This window comes from Schistocerca nitens, chromosome 4 (assembly GCF_023898315.1).
Source record: "Schistocerca nitens isolate TAMUIC-IGC-003100 chromosome 4, iqSchNite1.1, whole genome shotgun sequence".
Classification (NCBI taxonomy): Eukaryota; Metazoa; Arthropoda; class Insecta; order Orthoptera; family Acrididae; genus Schistocerca; species Schistocerca nitens.
This window is the reverse complement of record NC_064617.1, coordinates 957503231-957518763: the sequence shown is the minus strand read 5'-3', so window position 1 is coordinate 957518763 and position 15533 is coordinate 957503231. Positions and strand designations below refer to the sequence as shown.

Below are 15533 nucleotides of genomic sequence, written 5' to 3'. Positions count from 1 at the left end.
AGGGAGACACGACTTAGAACAAACAGAAACCACGCAGAATGTTAGATTGCATAAATTAAATGTTTGTTGCGTGCTGCCTTCATGGTGGTGCAATCATAATGGTGGGCTGTGGAAACCTGTCTCAGCCCTTCGAGTGTTGACGGCGTGTGCTGCCACTGTGCAGGCAACCTGGCGGCAATGATGAGCGGCATGGTGATGAGCTGGTCGTCGCCGGCGCTGGGGAAGCTGGGCCTGTGGACCTCGGAGGAGGAGTCGTGGGCGGGGTCTCTGGCGGCGCTGGGGGCGGCGTTCGGCCCCTGGGTGGGCGGCTGGGGCGCCGACCGGCTGGGGCGGCGCGGCGTGCTTCTGTGGAGCGCTGTGCCCGCCACGCTGGGCTGGGCCATGCTCATGGCAGCCGAGCACCCCGACCTGCCGCACGACGGCAAGATCGGCCTGCTCTACGCCGCCCGCCTCATCAGCGGAGCCGCCGTCGGCGTCGTCTACGTCGCGCTGCCCATGTACATCGGCGAGATGTCGCAGGTAAACCGAGGCCGGCTGGTGCAACCTCTAGAGCTGACCATTTGCAGCCCGTCAGGGTTGGCAGACCTGTGCAACCCGACCTGACGTCACGTGCTTGGTCGACGACTCCACAGTCTGGTCTGCCGTCCGCGTCTTGTCTGTTAAGGCCCCTCCCGGATCTCCGGGAGGGGACTGCCAAGGGGGAGGTTACCATGAGAAAAAGATTGAATAATCAACGAAAGGATAACGTTCTACGAGTCGGGGCGTGGAATGTCAGAAGCTTGAACGTGGTAGGGAAACTAGAAAATCTGAAAAGGGAAATGCAAAGGCTCAATCAAGATATCGTAGGGGTCAGTGAAGTGAACTGGAAGGAAGACAAGGATTTCTGGTCAGATGAGTATCGGGTAATATCAACAGCAGCAGAAAATGGTATAACAGGTGTAGGATTCGTTATGAATAGGAAGGTAGGGCAGAGGGTATGTAACTGTGAACAGTTCAGTGACCGGGTTGTTCTAATCAGAATCGACAGCAGACCAACACCGACAACGGTAGTTCAGGTATACATGCCGACGTCGCAAGCTGAAGATGAACAGATAGAGAAAGTGTATGAGGATATTGAAAGGGTAATGCAGTATGTAAAGGGGGACGAAAATCTAATAGTCATGGGCGACTGGAATGCAGTTGTAGGGGAAGGAGTAGAAGAAAAGGTTACAGGAGAATATGGGCTTGGGACTAGGAATGAGAGAGGAGAAAGACTAATTGAGTTCTGTAACAAGTTTCAGCTAGTAATAGCGAATACCCTGTTCAAGAGTCACAAGAGGAGGAGGTATACTTGGAAAAGGCCGGGAGATACGGGAAGATTTCAATTAGATTACATCATGGTCAGACAGAGATTCCGAAATCAGATACTGGATTGTAAGGCGTACCCAGGAGCAGATATAGACTCAGATCACAATATAGTTGTGATGAAGAGTAGGCTGAAGTTCAAGACATTAGTCAGGAAGAATCAATACGCAAAGAAGTGGGATACGGAAGTACTAAGGAATGACGAGATACGTTTGAAGTTCTCTAACGCTATAGATACAGCAATAAGGAATAGCGCAGTAGGCAGTACAGTTGAAGAGGAATGGACATCTCTAAAAAGGGCCATCACAAAAGTTGGGAAGGAAGACATAGGTACAAAGAAGGTAGCTGCGAAGAAACCATGGGTAACAGAAGAAATACTTCAGTTGATTGATGAAAGGAGGAAGTACAAACATGTTCCGGGAAAATCAGGAATACAGAAATACAAGTCGCTGAGGAATGAAATAAATAGGAAGTGCAGGGAAGCTAAGACGAAATGGCTGAAGGAAAAATGTGAAGACATCGAAAAAGATGTGATTGTCGGAAGGACAGACTCAGCATACAGGAAAGTCAAAACAACCTTTGGTGACATTAAAAGCAACGGTGGTAACATTAAGAGTGCAACGGGAATTCCACTGTTAAATGCAGAGGAGAGAGCAGATAGGTGGAAAGAATATATTGAAAGCCTCTATGAGGGTGAAGATTTTTCTGATGTGATAGAAGAAGAAACAGGAGTCGATTTAGAAGAGATAGGGGATCCAGTATTAGAATCGGAATTTAAAAGAGCTTTGGAGGACTTACGGTCAAATAAGGCAGAAGGGATAGATAACATTCCATCAGAATTTCTAAAATCATTGGGGGAAGTGGCAACAAAATGACTATTCACGTTGGTGTGTCGAATGTATGAGTCTGGCGACATACCATCTGACTTTCGGAAAAGCATCATCCACACAATTCCGAAGACGGAAGAGCTGACAAGTGCGAGAATTATCGCACAATCAGCTTAACAGTTCATGCATCGAAGCTGCTTACAAGAATAATATACAGAAGAATGGAAAAGAAAATTGAGAATGCGCTAGGTGACGATCAGTTTGGCTTTAGGAAAAGTAAAGTGACGAGAGAGGCAATTCTGACGTTACGGCTAATAATGGAAGCAACGCTAAAGAAAAATCAAGACAGTTTCATAGGATTTGTCGACCTGGAAAAAGCGTTCGACAATATAAAATGGTGCAAGCTGTTCGAGATTCTGAAAAAAGTAGGGGTAAGCTATAGGGAGAGACGGGTCATATACAATATGTACAACAACCAAGAGGGAATAATAAGAGTGGACGATCAAGAACGAAGTGCTCGTATTAAGAAGGGTGTAAGACAAGGCTGTAGCCTTTCGCCCCTACTCTTCAATCTGTACATCGAGGAAGCAGTGATGGAAATAAAAGAAAGGTTCAGGAATGGAATTAAAATAAAAGGTGAAAGGATATCAATGATACGATTCGCTGATGACATTACTATCCTGAGTGAAAGTAAAAAAGAATTAAATGATCTGCTGAACGGAATGAACAGTCTAATGAGTACACAGTATGGTTTGAGAGTAAATCGGAGAAAGACGAAGGTAATGAGAAGTAGTAGAAATGAGAACAGCGGCAGTAAAATAACCAATGACGGACGGAGCAAAGAGGACATCAAAAGCAGACTCGCTATGGCAAAAAAGGCATTTCTGGCCAAGAGAAGTCTACTAATATCAAATACCGGCCTTAATTTGAGGAAAAAATTTCTGAGGATGTACGTCTGGAGTACAGCATTGTATGGTAGTGAAACATGGACTGTGGGAAAACCGGAACAGAAGAGAATCGAAGCATTTGAGATGTGGTGCTATAGACGAATGTGGAAAATTAGGTGGACTGATAAGGTAAGGAATGAGGAGGTTCTACGCAGAATCGGAGAGGAAAGGAATATGTGGAAAACACTGATAAGAGAAGGGACAGGATGATAGGACATCTGCTAAGACATGAGGGAATGACTTCCATGGTACTAGAGGGAGCTGTAGAGGGCAAAAACTGTAGAGGAAGACAGAGATTGGAATACGTCAAGCAAATAATTGAGGACGTAGGTTGCAAGTGCTACTCTGAGATGAAGAGGTTAGCACAGGAAAGGAATTCGTGGCGGGCCGCATCAAATCAGTCAGTAGACTGATGACCAAACAAAAAAAAAAAAAAACAGGGCGAGGTGGCGCAGTGATTAGACACTGGACTCGCATTCGGGAGGACGTCGGTTCAATTCCGCGTCCGGCCATCCTGATTTAGGTTTTCCCTCATTTCCCTAAATCGCTCCAGACAAATGCCGGGATGGTTCCTTTGAAAGGGCACGGCCGACTTCCTTCCCCGTCCTTCCCTAATCCGATGAGACCGATGACTTTGCTGTCTGGTCTCCTTCCCCAAACAACCCAACCCCAACCAACCCAACCCAACCCAACCCAACCCCAATACAAAGGTGGACCAGTCCGCAGAACTACGCCTCAGGCCACGTTGGCTTTGAGACCGTGATGTTTACGACCCTTTTGTAGGTGCTGCAGGTATCGTGGGACTTCCGACCAACATATTTCGAACCGTGGCTAGAGCATCCCCGACTACTGCTTTATTGGAGCCGTTCACCAGCAGTGGATGTGATTTCTGCCAACAGCTTTCGTGTCTCTATCATTTTTTAGGTCTTACCTACTTGAGTTCTATACTCTCTTTGTAAAGGAAATAATTACAACAGCGAAAGGGAAGCTGTCCCTGGCGTAGACGTCGCGACACAAGAGCGGTTTCCTTACCAACTTTAGTCACTATTACGAACGCAACTACCTCCAGAAGTCCCGTTACAGAATACGACCTACTACACTACTGGCTATTAAAATTGCTCCACCGCGAAGATGACGTCCAACAGACGCGAAATTTAACCGTCGGGAATAAGATGCTGTGATATGCAAATGATTAGCTTTTCACAGCATTCACACAAGGTTGGCGCAGGTGGCGACACCTACAACGTGCTGACATGAGGAAAGTTTCCAACCGATTTCTCATACACAAACAGCAGTTGACCGGCGTTGCATGGTGAAACGTTATTGTGATGCCTTGTGTAAGGAGGAGAAATGCGTACCATCACGTTTCCTACTTTGATAAAGGTCGGATTGTAGCCTATCGCGATTGCGGTTTATCGTATCGCGAGCGCGCGTTGGTCGAGATCCAATGACTGTTAGCAGAATATGGAATCGGTGGGTTCAGGAGGGTAATACGGAACGCCGTGCTGGATCCCAACGGCCTCGTATAACTAGCAGTCGAGATGACAGGCATCTTATCCGCATGGCTGTAACGGATCGTGCAGCCACGTCTCGATCCCTGAGTCAACAGATGGGGACGTTTGCGAGACAACGACCATCTGCACGAACAGTTCGACGACGTTTTCAGCAGCGTGGACTATCAGCTCGGAGACCGTGGCTGCGGTTACCCTTGACCCTGCATCACAAACAGCAGCGCTTGCGATGGTGTACTCAACGACGAACCTGGGTGCACGAATGGCAAAACGCCATATTTTTCGGATGAATCCAGGTTCTGTTTACAGCATCATGATGGTCACATCCGTGTTTGGCGACATCGCGGTGAACGCACATTGGAAGCGTGTATTCGTCATCCCCATACTGGCTTATCATCCGTCGTGATGGTATGGGGTGCCATTGCTTACACGTCTCGGTCACCTCTTGTTCGCATTGAGGGTACTTTGAACAGTGGACGTTACATTTCAGATGTGTTACGACCCGTTGCTCTACCCTTCGATCCCTGCGAAACCCTACATTTCAGCAGGATAATGCACTACCGCATATTGCAGGTCTTTTACGGGCCTTTCTGGATACAGAAAATGTTCGACTGCTGCCCTGGCCAGCACATTCTCCAGATCTCTCACCAATTGGAAACGTCTGGTCAACGGTGACCGAGCAACTGGCTCGTCACAATCCGCCAGACGCTACTCTTGATGAACTGTGATATCGTGTTGAAGCTGCATGGGCAGCTGTACCTGTACACGCCATCCAAGCTCTGTTTGACTCAATACCCAGGCGTATCAAGGCCGTTATTACGGCCAGAGGTGGTTGTTCTGGGTACTGATTCCTCAGGATCTATGCACCCAAATTGCGTGAAAATGTAGTGACATGTCAGTTGTAGTATAATATATTTGTCCAATGAATACCCATTTATCATATGCATTTCTTCTTGGTGTAGCAATTTTAATGTCCAGTTGTGTATATAAGGTGATTCACGAAGATATGAAAATATTTTAATATATTATTCTACAAGTAAAGCTAAAGGAAAAAGTTCATAACAACATGTTTAGTTACGGAGATACGGCTAATAAAAGATTTTGCCTGAAATTTAGCAACTACGCTAATATGAAGCCATCGCAAAACTGTACGAGGTTAAAGTAAAGCAGATTTCCGTTTATTTTGTTGATATTGGTCTGGTGGATCTAATTAAACATGTCCCAGACATGTATCTGGAGTAGTTTTCCAGAGCATCCAGAGAAGCAAGGAAGTAATTTCGTAAAATTAATTTACTAACAACGTAGTTCATTTTGTTTTATGAATTATACATAATTGCACAAAGTTTTTTACAGAAGTTTGTAAAGAATTAATTTTGGAAAAATGATGGTAATAACGTTAACAGATACTGTATGAATGTGTCAGATAATCTGCTTTTATTAATACCATAGCACACATGAATTCATGTTACACCGGAAAAAACGAAGGTCAGTGTTGAGGAAGTTGTACATTGTACATAAAATTTCACAGTACATTCACAATAAAGGAAACGTCTGAAACAATTGACTAACGGTTGCCAACAATGACGTAAACGTTTCTACATTCTTAATGGAAAGTAGACAAATTTACTTGTATAATATTTTTGCTTTTCTGGATGTTCTAGAAAACTACTGGAGATACACGTCTGGGACAAGTTTTATCAGATTCACCAAACCGATAACAACCAAATAATTGGAAATCGTGCTTTACTTCAACCTCGTACAGTTTTGCGACGGGTTCATATTAGCGAAGTTGCTAAATTTCAGGCAAAATCTTTTATTAGCCGTAATTCTATAATTAAACATTTGCGGACATATGTTTATATGAACTTTTTTTTAGTTTCACTTGTAGTATAACATATTAAAATATTTCCATATCTTCGTAAATCACCCTGTATATAGCAGGAGTGGCAGTTAATTTTTAACATCCGTCAAAACTGCCAGACATCAAGTAATTCCAGTTTCTTCTTCTCGAGGTATGTGCTCGGCCAAGTTTCATACGTACTGTTTCAAGAACGTTTCCTCAATTTCCTGTCATTAGTTAATACCTGTTTGTCTCTCTGCTTGATGAGAGCCTTCTTCCTCTCCACCAATCTATTTCTGACGTCTTCCTTGCTTAGCCCTTTTCCCGTTATAGTCTAATCTCTCCATTTTCCGTCACAGATCTCACTGGGTGCCTCTCATGTTTGTTTGACTACCTTGTGTTTCTAATGCTCCCAATACAACTATTGGTTGAAAGCAACTGTCACATGAGGCGATACGTTATCTGAGGCTTTCGCAGTACTCTGTGATTTATGTTGCACAGTTTTTGATTCATACTGCAGACTTTTTCACTGTTGTGGAGATATTACCACAGAAGCAAAGACAGCAGGAGTAGCAAACCAAATCAAACTTAATTACATTGTCACTCTGTAACGACCCATCGGAGAGCTTGGGTCCATCATGCTGAATCATCCTTCAACAACCTTTGAAATTTTGTCCGTCGAGTTCGAATTAATCATTACAGTTGCTTTCCACTGACGCTTTGCTAGTACCTTCATAGTATCGACGTGTGTTCAGTTGTTGAACACGTTAATATTAGCAAAACACGAATTATAAAACATTGCTACATAAAATTTGTGAAACTTTCGTTGTATCGCTATGCCACAGAAAAGATTACCCTTTTCACTAACGCCACGTGAGTCGTGTACAGCTTTTCAATCAGTAATTCTCAAATGCATCATAAAGGTCGCAGTTCGTTTTTTGTTTATTAGGGTTGTAGTGTAACTTGAAGTATTTGCACAATGTTTTTAGAAGCACGATGTGTCTATAGAAATGTGTTCAGTAGCAGCACTGCCACATTCCGTAACTCTTGTTGCCAGTTGTAAGAGGGAGAGTTACATTGCATGGAATGACAAGAGACTATGGTATAGCTATGGACTAGGTGTGCTTTTAACACTCTGAATTAAAATATCGACTTTATATTATCTCATTTCAAACAGAGGTTGGAAAGTTTAATAATGCTTCAGACTGTTTCATAAACGACTCAAAACTATTATCTGAAATCCAGTATATCGTGACTACTGTGAACGTCCCATGAATTTATACCTCTACAGCACACTCATCAAAATGCTGATGAGTGCAGAATCCGAAAGGCTTTAATGTCACTTTCCTTACGTAAATCACTAATCTCCACCTCCTCCACCTCCTCCTCCTCCTCCTTCTTCCAAAACTGTTGCAAGATGCGTTTCTCAAACAAGGAACACTTGCCTACGTTCTCATCAGTTGTGATTATTAACATTGTTGATTTTTTTCCCCACCCTGTTAGTAACATGCTTTCTCTTTTGCTGCTTTAGTTTCTAACGTTAGTCGTAGAAGACGAGTGACTAAGTTCCCAGCTGACGGTGCATCCGTTCCTTCCGCAGCCGAGCATCCGCGGCGCCCTGGGGACGCTGATGCAGCTGATCATCTCGCTGGGGATGATGGTGATGTACGGCGCCGGGCCGTACATCTCGACGCTGGCTCTGGGCGGCATCAGCCTGGTGGTGCCGCTGCTGTTCGCCGCGGTCTTCTTCTGGATGCCCGAGACGCCCTACCAGTTCCTCCAGAAGGACGACGTCGCCGGCGCCGAGAAGGCGCTCCAGTGGTTCCGCGACGAGGGCGCAGACACTTCCGGCGAGCTCAAAGTCATGCAGGTACCGAACCGCCCTACTACCCTCTGCTCCGAGAGTGTGCACTCCGAACGAAGGAAGACTGGGTTTAACCGCCCGTCGACATCGAGGTCATTACGGACTGAGCTGAAGCTCGGATTGGGTCAAGGGTGGGGAAGGAAATCGGTCGTGCCCTTTCAGGGCCTGGAGCGATTTTGGAGAAAGCACGGCAAACTTAGATCTTGATGGCCAGACGCGAGTTTGAACCGTCGTCCTCCCGAATCCGGGTCCAGTGTGCTAAACACTGGTCCACCTCGCTCGGTGTGTACTCTTCGATAGCACGGTATTTCAGGAAGAGGAGGAGGAGGAGGAAATAAGTTTTTAACGTCCCGTCGACAACGAGGTCATTAGAGACTGAGCTGAAGCTCGGATTGTGTCAAGGGTGGGGAAAGAAATCGGCCGCGCCCTTTCAGGGTAACCATACCGGCATTTTCCTGGAGAGATTTTAGGGAAATCACGGAAAACCCAAATCAGGATGGCCGGATGCGGGTTTGAACCATCGTCCTCCCAAATGTGAGTCCAGTGTGCTAACCACTGCGCCACTTCGCTCGATGATAGTTCAGTAATCTAGCGCTGTACGAGATAGCCGTGAAAATGTAAGGTTCAGGCAGCTCCATACCCCAAACGGCCGTAAAAAAAGCGATACTAAACATAAGGTTTTTTCTATTGAACTAAAGTTACGGATCGTAACAGTTAAAAAAAAATATGAAAAATGTTGAAATGTGTGTGAAATCTTATGGGACTTAACTGCTAAGGTCATCACTCCCTAAGCTTACACACTACTTAACCTAAACTATCCTAAGGACAAACACACGCCCGCATCTCGTGGTCGTGCGGTAGCGTTCTCGCTTCCCACGCCCGGGTTCCCGGGTTCGATTCCCGGCGGGGTCAGGGATTTTCTCTACCTCGTGATGGCTGGGTGTTGTGTGCTGTCCTTAGGTTAGTTAGGTTTAAGTAGTTCTAAGTTCTAGGGGACTGATGTCCATAGATGTTAAGTCCCATAGTGCTCAGAGCCATTTGAACCATTTTGACAAACACACAAACACACACACACACACACACACACACACACACACACACACACACACACACACAAACACCCATGCCCGGGGGAGGACTCGAACCTCCACCGGGACCAAAAAAAATGAAATAGGAAAGAAATAAATCTCGATGCTCGAGTGATCTCAAACATCACTTCATACAGCAAAAAAAAGCACACACAAAAATTCCATAAATAACATATGTATAGGCAAAGCTTTAATTGAAATGATAGTTAAATCAATACCCTAAGGTGTCGACAGGCGTTGATATACATCAACGGGGACATTAAAAAATTTGTGCATCGACGGGGAATCGAACTCGGGATCTTCTCCTTACATGGCAGGCGCTCAAAAAAATGGTTCAAATGGCTCTGAGCACTATGGGACTCAACTGCTGTGGTCATCAGTCCCCTAGAACTTAGAACTACTTAAACCTAACTAACCTAAGGACATCACACACATCCATGCCCGAGGCAGGATTCGAACCTGCGACCGTAGCAGTCGCACGGTTCCGGACTGCGCGCCTAGAACCGCGAGACCACCACGGCCGGCGGCAGGCGCTCAATCCATTTTTTTTTTTTCGATATAGTTCGTTGCGTTTGGTCTGGCCGGACGTCACAAGACATCCGTTCAAGTTGATCGTTGATTCCTTGACTCAGTTTTTTTATTACAGAAAGCACGGAGTCCTCTGACCGAACACGCTGAGCTACCGTGCCGACTCCATCTGAGCCACCGAGGGCACAGAGGACAGTGCGACTGCAGGGATGAATCCCTTGCACGATCCCCGTGAGACCCACATTCCCAACATAATGTCCACACACTACATTGGTAGTGGCCCTGCCCATTACACTCATTATTCGCGACACACAATCTTACTGAGTCCCGTAAGAGTTCGGCAATTCGTGTGCATCCGCACATGAGAAGAAGGCCAATGGCAGGGTAAGCCTTAACTATATGAAGATGGTATCTGTTCTTTCGGACACCGTCTTCATAAAGTTTTAATTTTTGCCTGTGACAATGTCCTTAAAACAGTTCCAACCCCCCAGTCCCGATGTCTTCTTAAGGTTTTCTTCGATTATCAGGCGAATTTCGGAACTGGAAATCGTAAAGTCCCCTCTAAAATCTTTCCACCCGCGATTCCCCTTCCCCAGTCCCAGCCTGCTGGGTCATTTCGCCAGAAAACAAGGGCAGTGGAAAAAAAACTGTTTTCATTCCTTATCGTGCACACGAACGCCTATATAAATAGTCACCTACATAAACAATAGGGAATCTTGGCTGATCAACTAGAGGATACGATCCCACAAAAAAGGTAATATTGTTCCGAAACTGACACGTGACTAATTTTACAACACGGAAACCAGAAAAATTAAATATCCATCGTATAACCATATTTGAAACGGACGACTTGGGACCCCAGCTAGTATAATATATGTTAAAAAATGACGAAATTCCTCCAGCTGTATTAAGGTGTTGGTTTTATTGTGCGACTAGTTTCGTTGTTGTTACAACATCATCTTCAGGCCCATACTTGTAGATAGCAACCGTATGTGTCTAACACTAGTAGTCAGTGGTGAGACAGGCGTGTTCCATGGGGAAGGCAGGTAGTCACTGATATCAGTTACTACCTGCCTTCCCCATGGAACACGCCTGTCTCACCACTGACTACTAGTGTTAGACACATACGGTTGCTATCAACAAGTATGGGCCTGAAGATGATGTTGTAACAACAACGAAACTAGTCGCACAATAAAACCAACACCTTAATACAGCTGGAGGAATTTCGTCATTTTTTAACATAAATTAAATATCCGTCCCTGGGAACAAGAAAAAATCCCACTCTAAGACAAAAAAAAAAAAAAACACCACGAAGGAACTATGCAAATTGGTCACATATTGACATTCATACAGGGATCGACGGAAAATGCAAAACTGTAGTCTTGGCGGACGATGGATGAATGTGTGACGGTGTAGCGTAGTGTCAACGTGTTGCTGGCAAGGATAACAAACAAGGGACACGTCGATAAAAGGGTGTAAAGCATTTGCCAATTTCCTTCCCTGTACTCAGTTGGGCAGTAACGATGCCTCGCAGACAGGAGAATGAACAGTATACCCACATGTCAGCATTTGAGGGAGGAAATGTAGTTGGGCTCAAAGACGCCGGTTGGAGTAATCGGCTAATCGATCAACACTTGAATAGGAGCGATGCCACTTCTCGATGAAGTCTGTAGGATTGGGTTTACAGAGGCCGAACACGGCGTCAAGAAGGAAGTGGTCGACCTAGGGAGACGACTGAACGTGAGGACTAAGCAATCGTCAGCAAGGCTCTCAGAGCCCCAAATTCATCAATATCAGTGCTCCGACACCCAACTGGCGCTTCATTTACCACGAGGAGCCTTGAAAAGCGGCTCACACTAGGGGGGCTGAGCTCACAGCGCCCCTTGCGCCAACTAACATTGACCTCCGTACAGCAACAATCCCATTTGCAGTGGTATGGGGCACTTTCGGCCTGGAATCTCACTGGCTGCAGTAGAATTGTCTTCAATGATGACTCCCGCTTCGAACTAAGATCCGGTGAACAGCGGAGACTTCTCTGGAGACGTCCCAGGCAGCAGCTGGATACCAACTCGACTGTCGCCCGCCATACGGCACGAAAATGGTCTGGGGTGCTATTTCTTTTCATAAAAGGACCCCTGTTGGTTGTCATCCACGGCACCGTTACAGTGCAGCGGTACATCGATGATATTCTACGCCCGTTTTGTTGCCCTTCATGGTAGCCCATCCTAGCCTTACATTTGAGAAGGATAATGCCAGCCTGCACACAATCAGAGTTTCTACTCTTTTTCTTCGTACTTGCCAAACCCTATCTTGGTCAGTAAGATAGCCACATCCCTCCCCAGCTGAGAACATTTGGAGTATTATGGGCAGGGCCATTCAACCAACTCGGGTTTTTGGCGATATAACGCGCCAGTGGGACAGAATCTGGCACGATAGCCCTCGGAAGGACATTCAGCAACTCTGTCATCCAATTTCAAGGTGAATAACTGCTTGCATGAGGACCTGACGTGGACCAAAACGTTTTTCATTTGCTCTATTTTCTGAAGCTCTTGCTCTTCAATAAATCATCATTTTTTTCTGAAATTGTAATCACGTCCCTCATGAGGACACTCAACAACTCTATCAATCAATTCCAAGCAGAGTAAGTGCTTGCTTAAGAGCCAGACGTGGAAGAACACGTTATTGATTTGCTTGAAACGTCCCCTTAGAAAAATTTATCAATTACTGTACTGGTTAACCCCTTACGTTATTTGATTTTCAAACAGCTGAGCAGATCTGAATGTACTCAGACATTTCTCTCTTTACTTATTCTGACCCACAGTAAACTGACACACAATATTTTTTTTAGCGCAACGCAGTCTGACTTTCAATAATCCCTACAAAAGAATGGCTGTGACTAACCATAACCTATACCTTTCCTCAATCACTTACCTCACAAAAATCTTCGTTACTCGAACTACTGCAATACAGCGAGCGCCAATACTGCCAGCTAAATATAGGATTTTAACTACTGAAGGCACTAACTACTGATAGGCATAGTTAGCAAATGAAAGATTTTGGTAGAGAACAAACAATGTATTTACCTTAATAATATTCAAAAGTCATCATATATATATATATATATATATATATATATATATATATATATATATATATATATATATATATATCAGCTCATGATATATAGTATTACAAATTTATTCTTTCTGATGGACACACGTCCAGATCGTCCGCTCTCAAAACTCCGCCATTTCTCTCCCCACATCCAGCACTGCTGGCGGCTACGCACTGTTCACATCCAACTGCCCAACACTACAGTAGCAAATATTCCAACAATGCAAACCAGCCACAGACTTCACACAGCACAGTCAGTGATTTTCATACAGAGCGCTACGTGGCGTTACCAACATAAAAACCTAAACAGCCTACTTACATGCTCAACAAGTGAAGCTCTTTATCTTGAATAAATCATCCAGAAAATGACCGAGTAATTTCAAGATTCTATCATAACAGAGAATGTGGTTTTCCAAGGTAAACAACAGTCATTGGAAACCTCCCTTTCTTACATTTAATTTATGAAATGGAGAATTTCGTTTTTATTCTTTTCACTGTAGCTACATAGCAATTAGTACCATCAATGTACTCCATTTTGATCGTGGGGGTTTCTGAAATAATAAATTGACAATATAACTGCCTTCTCCTCTCACTGAAGCATGAATTATCTGTCTGCGCTGGAATACAATGCCGAAGGCCTGAATTCCCACGTTTATCAGAAGACAGTTATCTCTGCACGTTTCCAGCTGTCGAGCGCTTTAAAGTGACTGCTCGGGAATTTTACCGTTCTCTTTTACAATCGACAGAGCAGCTGATAAAATCAGTCCTTGTGGAAATGCCTGTGACTAGTATTTGATGATTGCGCAGCAACCGTTAATCTTTCAAGAGGAGAGGTCTTCTGTGAAATATGGAAGATTACAAAGATACAATCAATTCACCACATACTTCTCAGCGTTTTGGGATATACGTTCCAGAAATCAAAGTGCGTGTACAATCGACAACAGCCGCTACTTATAATCGAGTTGTGTGTTTCTTCTGACGACGGAAGCCAAAAAAAAAAAAAAAAAATGGTTCAAATGGCTCTGAGCACTATGGGACTTAACTACTGTGGTCATTAGTCCCCTAGAACTTAGAACTACTTAAACCGAACTAACCTAAGGACATCACACACAACCATGCCCGAGGCAGGATTCGAACCTGCGACCGTAGCAGTCGCGCGGTTCCGGACTTCGCGCCTAGAACCGCTAGACCACCGCGGCCGGCACGGAAGCCATTGAAAGGAAATTATATTCAGGCAGAATTTGTTTATAAACCGAATGTATTATTGCATTAACTACAGCCAATGAAGACGATCTAACTGTGCTACTTACAATGACCTTCAGCGCTGATGAAGGAATAAGCAGTAAAATTTTAACTGTGGAAGCCAAACGGACAGACTTGAAGGAGCGAAAGGGGGAAATTGGATGTGTCTATACTCCGCAAGCTATATTGTTGTGTGACGGAGACTACTTTTGGTACTGTACAAACCTGTGAAGAATGCACGACAGGAGTGTAGCAATAATGAGAATCCCGACATTAACATCCAATGAGAGGGCTTACTAACCATCTAAATGTGAGCAGTCAATTAACTACACTCCTGGAAATGGAAAAAAGAACACATTGACACCGGTGTGTCAGACCCACCATACTTGCTCCGGACACTGCGAGAGGGCTGTACAAGCAATGATCACATGCACGGCACAGCGGACACACCAGGAACCGTGGTGTTGGCCGTCAAATGGCGCTAGCTGCGCAGCATTTGTGCACCGCCGCCGTCAGTGTCAGCCAGTTTGCCGTGGCATACGGAGCTCCATCGCAGTCTTTAACACTGGTAGCATGCCGCGACAACGTGGACGTGAACCGTATGTGCAGTTGACGGACTTTGAGCGAGGGCGTATAGTGGGCATGCGGGAGGCCGGGTGGACGTACCGCCGAATTTCTCAACACGTGGGGCGTGAGGTCTCCACAGTACATCGATGTTGTCGCCAGTGGTCGGCGGAAGGTGCACGTGCCCGTCGACCTGGGACCGGACCGCAGCGACGCACGGATGCACGCCAAGACCGTAGGATCCTACGCAGTGCCGTAGGGGACCGCACCGCCATTTCCCAGCAAATTAGGGACACTGTTGCTCCTTGGGTATCGGCGAGTACCATTCGCAACCGTCTCCATGAAGCTGGGCTACGGTCCCGCACACCGTTAGGCCGTCTTCCGCTCACGCCCCAATATCGTGAAGCCCGCCTCCAGTGGTGTCGCGACAGGCGTGAATGGAGGGACGAATGGAGACGTGTCGTCTTCAGCGATGAGAGTCGCTTCTGCCTTGGTGCCAATGATGGTCGTATGCGTGTTTGGTGCCGTGCAGGTGAGCGCCACAATCAGGGCTGCATACGACCGAGGCACACAGGGCCAACACCCGGCATCGTGGTGTGGGGAGCGATCTCCTACACTGGCCGTACACCATTGGTGATCGTCGAGGGGACACTGAATAGTGCAC

General features: G+C 45.5%; 1 protein-coding gene across 1 annotated transcript in view; it reads left to right on the top strand.

Annotated features, from left to right (window-relative positions):
• Nucleotides 1–15533, top strand: part of LOC126253635 (facilitated trehalose transporter Tret1-like) — an 83291-nt gene that overhangs the window by 25104 nt on the left and 42654 nt on the right. The window contains exons 2-3 of the mRNA XM_049955121.1: nt 164–519; nt 8070–8339. Coding sequence (XP_049811078.1) covers nt 164–519; nt 8070–8339 — 626 coding nt within the window. The remainder of the gene's footprint in view (nt 1–163; nt 520–8069; nt 8340–15533) is intronic.